Source organism: Pantherophis guttatus, chromosome 8, assembly GCF_059756535.1.
Source record: "Pantherophis guttatus breed Tessera chromosome 8, ASM5975653v1, whole genome shotgun sequence".
Taxonomy (NCBI): domain Eukaryota; kingdom Metazoa; phylum Chordata; class Lepidosauria; order Squamata; family Colubridae; genus Pantherophis; species Pantherophis guttatus.
The window spans coordinates 9,370,708-9,385,361 of record NC_142070.1 but is presented as its reverse complement, the minus strand read 5'-3'; the positions used below and the strand labels follow the sequence as shown (position 1 = coordinate 9,385,361).

Genomic DNA, 14,654 nt, shown 5'->3' with positions numbered 1-14,654 from the left:
AGCCTGGGGAGGGCGAAAACGACCTCCCCGCTGTGATGCAGGAGGCTGAGTAGGCCATGCTCACCATGGCCACGCCCACCCAGCAACCAGGCAGAGAACCGGTTGCTAAAATTTTTGAATCCCACCCCTGAACTGCTGGAAAGAACATTCATCCAGACTTCCTTGAATGAGCTTGAGTGCCAAGAATTAGGGGACAAAAATACAGAACCCTGAGGTCCTCTTTTCTTATGAGGGAGTCCCTGAAAAGGTTTTGAACAAGAGTGTCCAACCTGGAGTAACTTTAAGACTTAACAAAGTAACAGAGATGGAAGGGACCTTGGATGTCTTCTAGTCCAATTCTCTGCTCAAGCAGGAGACTCTATATAATTCCTGACAAATGGCTGTCCAATCTCTTCTTAAACAGTGTTGGAGCATCCACAACTTCTGGAGGCCAGTTGTTCCACTGATTCATTGTTCTAACTGTCAGAAAATTTCTCCTTAGTTCTAAGTTGCTTCTCTCCTTGATTAGTTTCCATCCATGGCTTCTTGTCCTGCCCTCAGGTGCTTTGGAGAATAGTTTGACTCCCTCTTCTTTGTGGCAATCCCTGAGATATCGGAACACTGCTATCATGTCACCCCTGGTCCTTCTTTTCATCTAGACAACGTGATGTCTGTTTGTTTGGAGATATAAAAGACAAGTTTAAATTTTGCAGACAGCTATTAGGGTCTCTTATCTGTGTCTTAAAGGAACTCCGGGGTTATTCTAGTTGCGGTGAAGACTTAGTGGAAGTCCCGCTGATTTCCCCAAGCGAGAGGTCGGCATCCCATTAATTTTTTCATTGAAATGAATGGGAATTTACTGCACTTCTTCTCTTCTCTTCTTGCTCCCGTGCGTTCTGCAGGGATTTCAGGAAAGATGTGGAAAGCCAAACCTTTGTACCAAGGAAACAGATGGGGAAGATTTAGAAGCCGTAAGATTGCTACGGTCTTAAGGGGCAGCGAGAAGGATTAGCTTCACGTATTGGCACAAAGCAATCGGCTAAATTTCTGTGCCTTTGCTTAAAAGGGCAGAAGGATTTTTAATTCTTTTTCTGGATTTAGGAGTTTGATTGTTGCATCGACAGATCCACCAGGGGGCAGAGGCGATAAACACCACAGGCAAACCAACATCTTCATAGTCCTCGACTTACAACCATTCGTTTAGTGTCCGTCAAAGTTACAACAGCACTGAAAAAATGTAACCGAGCACCGTTTTTCGCATTGATGACCGTCGCGGCATCCTCATGGTCAGGTGATCAAAATTCGGTTGCTCGGCAACTGTCGTGTATTTATGACTGTTGCAAAGTCCCAGGGTCATGTGATCATTTGTAAACTTCCCAGCTGGCTTCTGTTGAGCAAAGCCAACAGGGGAAGCCGGATTCACTTAACAACCACATGATTCACTTAACAACTGCAGCGCTTCGCTTAGTGACACAGCGAAAAGGTTATAAAATGAGGCACGACTCACTGAATACCCGCCTCGCTTAGCAACGGAAATTTGAGGCTCCTTTTTGGTTGCAGGTTGAGAACTTTCCTGTATTATAAATCTGACAGAGTCCAATTCATATCCAATCCATATATAAGAAAACTAAGATCATGGCATCCGGCCCTCTCAATTCCTGGCAAATAGATGGAGGAAAAATGGAGGTAGTGACAGATTTTATTTTCCTGGGCTCCAAGATCACCGCAGATGGGGACTGCAGCCAAGAAATGAAAAGATGCTTCCTCCTGGGGAGGAGAGCTATGGCAAAGCTAGACAGCATTCTAAAAAGCAGAGACATCACCCTGCCATCAAAAGTGTGTATAGTCAAGGCTGTGGTTTTCCCAGTTGCAATGTATGGCTGTGAAAGTTGGACCATAAGGAAGGCTGAGGGCCAAAGAATGGAGGCCTTTGAACGATGGTGCTGGAGCAGTCTCCTGCGAGTCCCTTGGACTGCAAGGTGATCAAACCGGTCAGTCCTAGAGGAGATCAACGCTGACTGCTCTTTAGAAGGCCAGATCCTGAAGAGGAAACTCAAATACTTTGGCTACCCAATGAGAAGGAAGGACTCACCGGAGAAGATCCTAATGCTGGGAAAGATTGAGGGCAAAAGAAGAAGGGGACGGCAGAGAATGAGGTGGCTGGATGGAGTCACTGAAACAGTCGGAGTGAGCTTAAATGGACTCCGAGGGATGGTAGAGGACAGGAAGGCCTGGAGGAACGTTATCCTTGGGGTCGCGATGGATCGGACACGATTTCGCAACTAACAACAACAAATATTACCAGGGCTAAACTTGAGAACTCGGCTCTTTGGGTAATAATCGATTCCAGATTGAGCTGAGCCATCCCGGGTGCTGCAGCGAACTTTCGAGGTCCTGTTTTGATCTCCTCTCCGGATGACTTTGACATTTAAGAAGCCAACGCCTTCTGGCCCAGGAGGTTCACGAACCTGGTACCCGGCTTCTTCAAACTCGATGGTGGGAGCTGGAATTAGGGAGGAAGCCGAAGGGGGAAAAAAAAAAAGACCTTGGTCAGGTTTCAGACATGAGGAACATTTTAGCTCAGGGGTCCCCAACTCATGGGCCGTGGCCAAGTACCAGGACGTGGCCCGTTTGAAACCAGGCTGCACAAGCAGCGTGCAAATGTGCACAGCTCCACTTGTGTGAGGGCAGGGACGAGGGGAGCTGTGTGCACTGTGTGTGCAGAACCATCCCCTCTCCCCCCGCCCCCCCACCACCGGTCCGTGAAGCCAGAAAGGATGGGGACCACTGTTTTCGAGCCTCGGTGGCGCAGTGGTTAGAGTGCAGTACTGCAGGCTACTTCTCTGCTGATCACCCACTGCCAGTAGTTTGGAGGATCGAATCTCAGCAGGCTCAAGGTTGACTCAGCCTTCCATCCTTCCGAGGTGGGTCAAATGAGGAGCCAGATTGTTGGGCGGGGGGGCAATAGGCTGACTCTGTAAAACTGCTTAGAGAGGGCTGGAAAGCACCGTGAAGCGGTATATAAGTCTAAGTGCTATTGCTATTGCTAACTCATCTTGCAGTCCAACAAGATGGTATCTGAAATAACTCAGATTTATTTATTTATTTATTTTTATTAGTGCCAATGATCAATGCCAAGAAACAAAGCACTACCCTAAACTTTTGAGACTACTCGCTTCAGCAGAAACTTTTTAAAGACCCTTAACTAAAATTTAACAGACTCTGCCAAGTAAGGAGGAGTTTATTGACTGATCCTTTTCCTGATGATTATTTTTTTAAAAAAAATTGTACTCCAAGTGGCTCAAGGCCCAAGATTTTTTATTTTTTTTTATTTTTTTTGCTTTAATTTATATGCCGCCCTTCTCCGGAGACTCAGGGCGGCTTACAATGCGTTAAGCAATAGCCTTCATCCTTTTTGTCTATTTATACAAAGTCAGCTTATTGCCCCCACAATCTGGGTCCTCATTTTACCTACCTTTGAAAGGATGGAAGGCTGAGTCAACCTTGAGCCTGGTGAGATTTGAACTTGCAATAATTGCAAGCAGCAGATGTTAATAACGGTGCTTTAGTCCACTGTACTACAGGCTCTTTCAGATTATTGGAGATGTTTTAAAAATAAATCAGTTAAGCACAGACAGGACACAAAGACTAACGCAGGTATGGAGAAAAGTTAGCTGAGCAATTGTACGGAGTGACGGAGATTCAGGAGAGGAGGGAAAAAAAGTTGTTCTTTATGTAATGTTAACAACAATTTATTCAGTTATGGAATTTGAATGAGTGAGTGAGTGAGCGGATGGATGGATGGATGAATGTGCTGGAAGGGACTTTGGAGGTCTTCTAGTCCAGCTCCCTGCTCAAGCAGGAGAACCTCTGCTATTTCAGATAAGTGACTGTCTAGACTGATTTGATTCTGATTTGAATCTATTTGATTCTGTAAGACGAGGTGATGACTTCAAAAGGCAATTAGGCAAAGGATAAGGCATCAACAGGTATTGGGCGTAACTGGGCATAATAACTAAATAGATGCCCATATTCAACTACCTTTTCAATATCACATATGGGTAGTCCTCGACTTATGACTGGCCACTTAATGGCCATTCAAAGTTACAACAGGCTCTCCAGGGCTGATATTCACTTACGTTCGCTACCGGTTCGCAAATGTGAGCGCGCACACCACCGAGACTCATAATAATCAACCGATTGTAATAAAACTCAGATGAATACGTATTTGAATACAAGCCCATCCTTCTTACCATCTTCGTCGTTGGAAATAACTACAGTAGCCATATTGCTTTTCCCAATGGTAGCCCCACTCCAGTGGCTGCCTTGGGGTTCACTCAGATATACCCGGAATCTCTCCTCCGGTTCAAAGGCAGAGTCGTCGTTTATAATAATAGTGCAATTCTTTACCTAAAGTCAAAGATATCATCAGTAAGGATTGGGAGGCAATCCGCACAATTCATTCATTTATAAAGCAATTTATAAAGCAAGATATGCAATTCTATGCAGGTAGTTCTCGAATTACGACCACAATTGAGCCCACAATTTATGTTGCTTCAGTGCGAAATTTGTTAAGTGAATTTTGCCCCATTTTACGACGTCCCTTCTCATGTTTGTCAAGTGAATCGCCGCAGTTGTTAAATTAGTAACGCCGTTGTTAACTGAATCTGGTTTCCCCATCGTCGTTGCTTGTCAGAAAGTCGCAAAAGGGGATCACAGGACCCCGCCGGGACACTGCAACCGTCATAAATATGAGTCAGTTGCCAAGCCATCCAAATATAAAGCATGTGCAATGGTCGTAAGTGTGAACAATTGCCATACGTCGCTTTTTTTCAAAGTTGTAAACTTTGAATGGTCGCTAAATGAACTATTGTAAGTCGAGGATTATCTGTATATTTAATTAAAGTTCCTTTCCACTTTGAGATAGGAAACATGTACCCTAAACTCTAGAACAGTGATGGCTAACCTTTTCCGGACCGAATGCCCAAAGTGCACGCGCGAGTGAAGGCACACACACGCCCAAATCCCCAAAATGCAATGTGTGCGTGCACCTGAGCCCCCCCAAATGCAATGCACACGAGGGCCCCGTGCATGCACCCCACGCCCCATGCGTGTGTGCATGGCTACCCGCATGGCCCCCGTCCCCCACACATGCTTGCATGCCCCCTGCATGCCCCCTGCGCATGTGTGGTAGACACCCAAAGACCAGCTGGCTGGCAGGAGGTGCAGACGCATGCACAGCAGAGCTGAACTGGGGCGACTGCTCGCGTGCCATCAGAGAGGGCGCTGCATGCCACCTCTGGCACACATGCCATAGGTTCGCCATCACGGCTCTAGAACATCCTTTAGATCAGAGGTCCCCAACCTTTCGGACCTCAGGGACCCCTAAATTCATACTTTTAAATCCCGTGGACCACTAATACGATCTGCCTAATGACCGGCTGGGTGGGCATGGCTAGGTGGTCATGGGACTGGGCGGGCATTGTCAACTCGATGTCACTCACGTCAAGGGACGCCTTGCCGGCCTCTACTCACCCCTCTCCTGTCAGCCACTCCTCACCTGGGGCTCCTTAGGGCCCCAACAGGAAGCAGTTGTTGAAGTTAAGCAGCCACCACAAGAAAGAGTTGGCAAAACAGCTCAGTTCAATTTGGATCTGGCCGAGAAGGAGGCTCAGCAGAAGCACCTCACTGAGGACTAGGAGCTTAGGCTTTCCAAGCAGAGGGAAGACTGGCAGGAGTGCAAGACCAGGGACTGGCGCCTGGAGGCTCACCGGGCTGAGATGGTCAGTCAGTTCTAGGCCATGATGCAGTCCCACTGGAACGAGGCTCTCTGGCTCTTCGCCACCAGCGGTACTTCCCTCCAGCCCAAAGCCCTGCACCAGGAGGCTGAAGCAGACCCCGAGTCGGAATTTTTGCCCCCCTCCATCCCACACAAAAAGACCCCGAAGGGGGAGACTCTCTGCAGCCACACAAATGTTCATTGCAGGTATCCGGCCCAGGGGCCGTAGCTTGAGGACCCCTGATTTAGTGCAATATAAAAAAATGCAAATAATAATTTTTCTGTGGACCACCCAAGTTTTCTCACGGACCACCAGTTGGTGACCGCTGCTTTAGAGGATAAAACTGCAAATAAATCTTCCAACCATCTCTCCCCCCCACCAGGGAACTAACCCCCAGCTCTGCCAATGTTCATGACTCAGCCCTGCATACCTTCCCAAATTGTGCTTCAGCCCCCAGTCCATCTGCCTTAGACCAAGAAAATAAAATAGCATTTAAGTTGAGTCATAACCCACGTTCTGGCAGTCTTTCCATTTCGTATGTTTCTTCGTCCAAAAATGTTTTCCTCGCCACAAGTGACAAATTGCAGCAGTTTTGAAACTGGGCCAAGGGCTTTGAGTTGATGGGCTCTCTCTCTCTCTCTCCCCGTCATGTTAAGTCCTCAGTTCTCTGCCAGCTGTATTCACTCACCTTCTCCCCTTTCAAAAATGTGATCCGTGATTCTTCAGCATTTCTCCTTTCCTCAAAATCCTCCATGACTCTTGCGGTCTGACTCTGGGTATGGCACCTGACTGAAGATTCGTAGCTTAAGTCTCCAGAACGGATAACAGGAATGTGTAGGACATGGTCCTTCTCTTTCACGGAGTAGACATCTTTACTGAACTTCATGTTTGGAACTGTAAAGGAGGAGGAGGAGGAGGAAGACAGAGGAAAGGTAGAGAAGGGGAAAGAGAAAGGGAGGAGAAGGAGAAAGAAGAAGAGGAGGAGGAGGAAGAAGAAGATGATGGAGGGGGAGGAGAAAAGAAGAAGAAGAAGAAGAAGAAGAAGAAGAAGAAGAAGAAGAAGAAGAAGAAGAAGAAGAAGAAGAAGAAGAAGAAGAAGAAGAAGAAGAAGAAGAAGGAGGAGGAGGAACAAGGAGGAGGAGGAGGAGGAGGAGGAGGAGGAGGAGGAGCAGAAGGAGAAGAAGATGAAACAAGGAGGAAGAGAAGAAGGACAATTTAGTGATAGTCAAGGTTACTAATATGCTATCAAATCGTACTAGGAAACAAATAAAAACAATATAAATTGAAAGATACAAGCGACATGATTATAATAATAAGTGGGAAGAGATAGATACTAGTAAGGAAGAGAAGAATATTAATACAGTCTTAGTAAATCATTTGACAGGGTTGAGGGAATTAGTTTTTTAGTAGAGTGATGGTGTTTGGGAGAAAACTGTCCTTGTGTCTAGTTGTTCTGGTGTGCAGTGCTCTATAGCGTCATTTTGAGGGTAGGAGTTGAAACAATTTATGTCCAGGATGCGAGGGGTCTGTAGATATTGTCACAGCCCTCTTTTTGACTCGTGCAGTATACAGGTCCTCAATGGAAGGCAGGTTGGTAGCCATTGTTTTTTCCTGCAGTCCTAATGATCCTCTGAAGTCTGTGTCTGTCTTGTTGGGTTGCAGAGCCAAACCAGACAGTTATGGAGGTGCAGATGACAGACTCAATAATTAGTTTGGCATTTGCTCATCTACTTACCATCCTGGAAGGTGTCATTAATGGCCACCACTGCTTGGAAAGGTTTGGCCAGCTCTGCTCCTTGAGGGGAACTCAAATAGACCACAAAGGTCTCCACCCCTTCAATCACTGGGGACTGCGCATCATCCAGAATAGTCAAGGTGCAATACTAATGGGGGAAATAAGAGAAATAAAACAGCCCATTCTGTAAACATATATATGATATTTCTTTGATTTATATAGCCTGGTTTTGTTCTGTACAATTCAAGGCGGCGTACGTAAAGCTTCTTTCTTCTATTTCTGAAAAACGACAGCCCTGCGAGGCGGGTTGGACTGATAGAGAGTCATCTACCCTGCTTCTGGGTCTAAGGGAGGATTAGAACTCAGGATGACTATTTTCAATCTATCTCTACACCAAATTGGTTCTCCATAATAAAGTCAGGCTTAACCCCTAGTCCCGTAATGGGGAACCTATGGCACGCGGCCAACTGATTTTCGGGCCTTCCGGACCCACCGGAAGTCAGGAAACGGGCTGTTTCCGGCCTCCGGGAGGTGGGGAAGGCCATTTTTGCCCTCCCCAGGCTCCTAGAAAGCTTCTGGAGCCTGGGGAGGGTGAAAAATGGGCCTATTGGACCCACCGTGCCATCATGTGCCAAAAGTGGGGGGAGCGTGGGCGGGTCGCGTGCACATGCACGGGGGAGCGGGGCGCACAGAATTATGGGTGTGGGCATGCACGCGCGTGACCCCCCCGCGCTCCCCCCGCTTTTGGCACGCAACAGCAAAAAGGTTAGCCATGGCTACCCTAGTCCCTTCCAGGATATATTCACATTGTTTCCTTTGCAGTCATTATGCTTTCATAATACCATAGAATAACAGAGTTGGGAGGGACCTGGGAGGTCTTCTAGTCCAACGCTCTGCTTGACCAGGTGGCGCAGTGGTTAGAGTGCAGTACTGCAGGATACTTCTGATGACTGTTGGCTGCCTGCAATTTGGCAGTTCGAATCTCACCAGGCTCACGGTTGACTCAGCCGTCCATCCTTCCGAGGTGGGTAAAATGAGGACCCAGATTGTTGGGGGCAATAGGCTGACTCTGTAAACTGCTTAGAGAGGGCTGCAAAGCATTGTATTGCTATTGCTATACCATTCCAGACAAATGGTTGTCCAATCTCTTCTTAAAAACCTCCAGTGTTGGAGCACCCACAACTTCTGGAGGTATCTTTAAGTCTACAGCTGCTGGATTTGTGGCTGGTTTCTCATCCAAGGCCCAACATGAACCTTGGTAGTACAGTGGTCTAAGGCATACTGTTATTAAGACCAGCTGCCTGCAATTACTGCAGGTTCGAATCTCGCCAAGGCTCAAGGTTGACTCAGCCTTCCATCCTTTCTAAGGTAGGTGAAATGAGGACCCAGTTTGTGGGGGCAATAAGCTGACTTTGTATAAATATACAAAAGTATGAAGGTTATTGCTTAACGCATTGTAAGCTGCCCTGAGTCTCCGGAGAAGGGCGGCATATAATTCAAAAAAAAAAAAAAAAAAAAACAAACTCTGCCTAATTTTGAGATCAGGGGTGAAATTCAGCCGGTTCGATCGAAATCCAGATCGCACGATCCGGTAGGGCCGATTGTGCGAAACCCCGCCCACCCGTGAGGACATCATGCCGTCCCTTTTTTGCGATGATTTTCAGCCTTTGCGCATGTGCAGAAGGCTTTCTGCATACGTGGACAATGGCGCGAGTGAGCGAAGTGAGCGTGCGCCCGGCGCACACACATTTGCAAACCGGTAGGGAAGGTAAGTTAATTTCACCCCTCTTTGAGATCCTCCAATGACACCCAGTTGCCACCAACTCTAATGGCCCCACTAATAAAAAAAAAACAAAAAACCCTACCCACTCTGTATTAAAATATATGCGAGACAGTGAGGAAGAGAAAGAGAGAGAAAGGAAGACAAAGCATTTTTAGAATACAGCGGCTGAATTTTGATGACATGACTCTGGGGATGCTGCAATGGTCGTTAGTGTGAAAAGCCGTTGTAAATCACTTTTTTCAATGCCGTTGTAACTTCGGTCACTAAACGAATTGCTGTAAGTAGAGGAGCCACCTGCATCTTTGTTTTATTAACCGGTGTCAGCTTTCATTTATAAATCCCTGCTTTCCTTAGAGGCAGAGGTGGGTTTCGGCAGGTTCTGACCAGTTCTGGAGAACTGGTAGTGGAAATTTTGAGTCGTTTGGAGAACCGGTAAATACCACCTCTGACTGGCCCCGCCCCCATCTATTCTCTGCCTCCCGAGTCCCAGCTGATCGGAAGGAAATGGGGATTTTGCAGTAACCTTCCCCTGGATTGGGGAGGGAATGGAGATTTTACAGTATCCTTCCCCTGCCACGCCCACCAAGCCATGCCACGCCCACCAAGCCACACCCACAGAACCGGTAGTAAAAAAATTTGAAACCCACCACTGCTCAGAGAGTGAAGGAACAGCCAACGCCATTAGATTTTGTGTTTCTCAACCTTGACAGCTAAGTGTGGACTTCAACTCCCAGAATTCCCCTGCGGAGGGGGAAGGGATTAAACTTGCCAAGATCGAAAAACATTGCATGAATTGGATTGCAGCATCCATTTGTATGCATTTCTTAACGAAATACCTCTGTATTTGGCCCTTAGCTTTTTAATTCTGATCTACATAATAACTGCTGAGCTGATAGGTCTCAAGAGGGGGTTCATTGGAGGAGGGGGATGCGAAACTAGTCCATTTCACTATCATCGTCTTGGACAGCTCCCAACAACTATTGGCTGATGGTTACCATTTCCTTTCCCAAGTAAGGTTTACCAGAATAATTTGGAATGGTATCAGAGTACATCAAAACACATTTCAAGAGGTCTAATAAAACAAAGAGGTTTATTTGACAGTCCTAAATTTGTCCAGGTTTTTGCCATGTGATCTAGGCTTGTGCAAAAATGTTCAACCTTAAAGGTAAAGATAAAAGTTCCCCTCGTACATATGTGCTATTCGTTCCCGACTCTAGGGGGCGGTGTTCATCTCCGTTTCAAAGCCGAAGAGCCAGTGCTGTCCGAAGATGTCTCCGTGGTCATGTGGCCGGCATGACTCAACGCCAAAGGCACACGGAACACTGTTACCTTCCCACCAAAGGTGGTCCCTATTTTTCTACTTGCATTGTTTTTACGTGCTTTCGAACTGCTAGGTTGGCAGAAGCTGGGACAAGTAACGGGAGCTCAACCCGTTACGCCGCACTAGGGATTCGAACCGCTGAACTGCCGACCTTTCGATCGACAAGCTCAGCATCTTAGCCACTGAATCACCGCATCCCTCATGTTCAACCTAGGAACAGGCTATTCTGAAGAATGATGTGCTCTGAAGACTAATCCTTCCATTATGATTACGGGAGGGAGAAAAAAAATAGCCATACCTCTTCAGTTCTCCCTGGATGAAATTCAACCTTCTTGGAACTGGGAATGTAATCAAATCCCGGAGTAGCAGATGGCGGATCTGATGTCCGAGTGGCGCACCAGACCGAAGTAGGAATGGAGAGATCAGACCCGTGCCTCGTAATTGGGATTTCGATAATCCCTATAGCAGGGAGGGAAGGGAGGATTTGAAAGCAATTAATTTCAAATGGAAACACAGACGATTACCGCTGCGCGTACCCCATTTCCAAAAGACACTGCAGTCCTCACGTCTATGTGGTTTAAGGAAAACGATTCTGAAGAACATCGTTATGGAAGGGAACCAAACTGAATAGCTATTGTAAATTGCCCAGAGTCACTTAGGTGAGATAGATGGATGGTGTAAAAATAGAGGCCCCTTTGTTGAACTGGAAATATACAAATGGATGTTTCTGTGCACGGAATTCACTGGTCTTTCTTGTAGATGCAATAGTTGCCAAATATATCGCTCTAAGGCAGGGGTGAAATGCTCCCGGTTTGGACCGGATCGCCCGATCCGGTAGCGATGGCAGCAGGTGGTTCGGAGAACCGATAGCAAAAATCCCTGCGCCCCCCCCCACCATGCTCAGCTGAGTCACAGGATCATCAGAGGCTTTTTTTTTTTTACTTTTAAAAGCATTTTTTCTACAACCTCTTCCGACCAAAAAATGCTTTTAAAAGTAAAAAAAAAAAAAGCCTCTGATGATCGCGCGGCTCAGCTGGGATCGTCAGAGGCTTTTCAAAGCATTTTTTTCTGCAATCTCTTGGCTGAAGAGGTAGTAAAAAAAAATGCTTTGAAAAGTCTCTGACGATCCCAGCTGAGTTGCCTGATCGCCAGAGGCTTTTCAAAGCATTAGAAAAAATGCTTTGAAAAGATAAAAAAAAAAGAGCTGGCCACGCCCACCCAGTCACATTACCCCACCACCACCAAGCCACACCCACAGAACCGGTAGTAACACATTTTACATTTCACCCCTGCTCTAAGGGTAATACAGATAGTCCTCGACTTATAACCAGTCATTTAGAGACCATTCCAATGAACCTACAACCTGGGTTTAAAGTTCCGATGGTCTCACACCCAACACACATACATACACACACACACAAGATCATGTGACTGCACTTCGAGTGCTTGGCAACCCTGCAGCATTTACGGCCATTTGCAGCATCCCATAGTCACATGACCCCACATTTTTGCCAAAAACCGGCATTGATTTCTGTTTTAAGTAAGTGGCTTAAGTGGTTTTTGTCAAGGGAATCAGGAGCTAAGGCGATTCAAATGAATACAGGTTCATTGCATGCTAACAGTCTCTACAAGAAACTGAACTACTAACCGTCAAAAGAAAATTGGCGGTAGATAAGATTCAACGGAATTCAAGGTGAGTTGGATTTAGATCTTTTGTGAGTGCAAATGGACTCAAGACTGATAACTTGTTTGACCCCTCCCTCAGGTTCAGCCTGGCCATCTCCTACATGGCCAATTTTGCCCCTTTTTCCACAGTTGTTAAGCGTATCAGTGGAGCTGTTAAATAAATCATGTGGTTGTTAAGCAAATCCGGTTTCCTTTGCTTGTCGGAAGCCATCAGAGAAGGTTACAAATAGTGGCTGCTCAACCCCAGGACAAGGCAACTGTCAGAAGTACATGCCAGTTGTCAAGCGCCCAAATTTTGATCACATGACCTCTGGGATGCAGCAATGGTCATAAGTGTGAAAACTGGTCGTGTCACTTTTTTCAGAGGCGTTCTAACTTCGAACAGATGGTTGGAAGCTAAGGACTTTGTGTATGCCTATTTTGTGCATTAAACATAAAGGGGATGAGGGAAGACCCCACCCCCCACCTCTCCTAGGATAATGAAATAATTTAGGAAATATTAAAAAGAACATTTCCCTGGGTGATAAAAGAAGAAACATGTTTTAAAGACAGAAAGCAGCTCCCTGCCCCCAGCAGATATTTGGTGCCCATTAAGAAAGACTGGGCCAGCCTATCTACAAGACAAAAGACCTCCAGCTCCAGGGTGATGGGATTAAGACATGACCCTCCAGGACATAATAGGATTAACCTATCTAGCAGCAGAGCACAATCACCTGGGGACATTGCATCACCCAGCAAACTTCAACCAAACCTGGGACTCAGACAACCTACGAAGTTAGCTATGACTCCTACAGCAGCCAATAGAATACATGTTCTTGCACAGGAACAGGAAACTCATGTTCAAAGCCCCCAAAAAAGGTATAAAAACCCCTCACTCTCAACTCCATGTGGTCAGCTGCCCAGGACCACCCATGTGCTTCTGCTTCACCATTAAACCATCTTTCCAATCAGCCTCCATGTTTCCAGTGTCTTTCTCATGGCGTGGAACTGAACCAGGTGGATCGTTCTTCCAACAGGGATAATAATACAGCATGCGGCAAGAGAGAAATAATTCCCATAATTATACCTGCTTCTTCGCTAACACTAAAAGCCGCACTTCCGAGCGATACAGTAGAAGCATCGTTGGGACCGTCGATCGTAACTTTAGCGGACGTGATGCTCCCAAGCCGAGCGTTCTCGGATACATCGGTCAGAGCAATTTCAAATTCTTCCTCCTCTTCGTACTCGCTGTCATCAACCAGCTTCACGTCGCAAGTTGTCATTGTGACACCGGGCCCCAAGATGACTCGGTTCTCGTTGGACATTCCCCGGGATTTAAAGTCTGAACCGGACTCCAGGGCATACATGCTGCTGCCTTGGGCACTTTGAGAGACGGTGTAGCAAATGGCAGAAACAATGCTGCTAGAATCTCCTACAATATATTGCAGAGAAAAAGATTATTTTCCAGAATTCAAAATGATTGTTATCAACAAACATACTGTATTTTTCGGAGTATAAAATGCACTTTTTCCATCCTTAAAAGAGGGTGAAAATTTGGGTGTGTCTTATATACCAAATGTAGCCCACCCACCCTCCGGCTCCCACCCTTTGGCCTCTGCCTCTCAGCAATTTGCTTCCTTGCAACAAACAGCAAACAGCCTGTTTCAGTTTCAGCACAGCCTGATTATTTATTTATTTATTTGTTCAACTTGTATGCCGCCTTTCTCCGAAGATTCAAGGCGGTTTGAGATTAGCACAAACAGCTGATTGTCGGTTGGATCGGCCTCCTGACCATCAGCTGTTTCAGGCTGCAGGGATTGCCATTGCCTATTGCCGCCTATGCACGTCCCATTTTCAGCCTCCGCTGTTTGCTGCAAGGAGGCAAATTGCTGGGAGGCAGAGGCAGATTTTTTTTTTCTTGTTTTCCTCCCCCAAAAAAGTAGGTGTGTCTTATAGTCCGGAGCGTCTTATACTCTGAAAAATATGGTACTTCTTGCAGGGATTCTTTTGCTAAAATGCAATGTTTTTATTTTGAAAGGGATAGTTATTTTATCCGGATCATGGGTATGTTGACAGGAAGCAGATAATTTGGCCTAAAATCAGTTTTTAATGAATTTTCTTTCTACTTTTTATTTGCGTATTGCTATTTAGCTGGGTTTGATATAATACAGGTAGTCCTCAACTTACAACAGTTCCTTTAGTGACTATTCAAAGTCACAATGCCACTGCAAAAAGTGACTTTTGACTGTTGCAGCAACCTCATAGTCATATGACCAAAATTCAGACGTTTGGCAACTGACTCATATTTATGTGTAAGTCTTCTTTCCATTGGGTGATTATGGAATGTCCATGGGCTACTTTCGATAAAGACGCCACCCGTTGGTGCATTCA

General features: G+C 46.2%; 1 protein-coding gene across 1 annotated transcript in view; it reads right to left on the bottom strand.

Moving 5' to 3' along the window:
* Positions 1 to 14,654, bottom strand: part of FRAS1 (Fraser extracellular matrix complex subunit 1) — a 447,420-nt gene that overhangs the window by 41,786 nt on the left and 390,980 nt on the right. Inside the window, exons 55-60 of the mRNA XM_060687010.2 lie at positions 13,351 to 13,695; positions 10,897 to 11,057; positions 7,495 to 7,642; positions 6,448 to 6,653; positions 4,233 to 4,389; positions 2,282 to 2,482 (exon numbers count right to left, since the gene is read on the bottom strand). Coding sequence (XP_060542993.2) covers positions 2,282 to 2,482; positions 4,233 to 4,389; positions 6,448 to 6,653; positions 7,495 to 7,642; positions 10,897 to 11,057; positions 13,351 to 13,695 — 1,218 coding nt within the window. The remainder of the gene's footprint in view (positions 1 to 2,281; positions 2,483 to 4,232; positions 4,390 to 6,447; positions 6,654 to 7,494; positions 7,643 to 10,896; positions 11,058 to 13,350; positions 13,696 to 14,654) is intronic.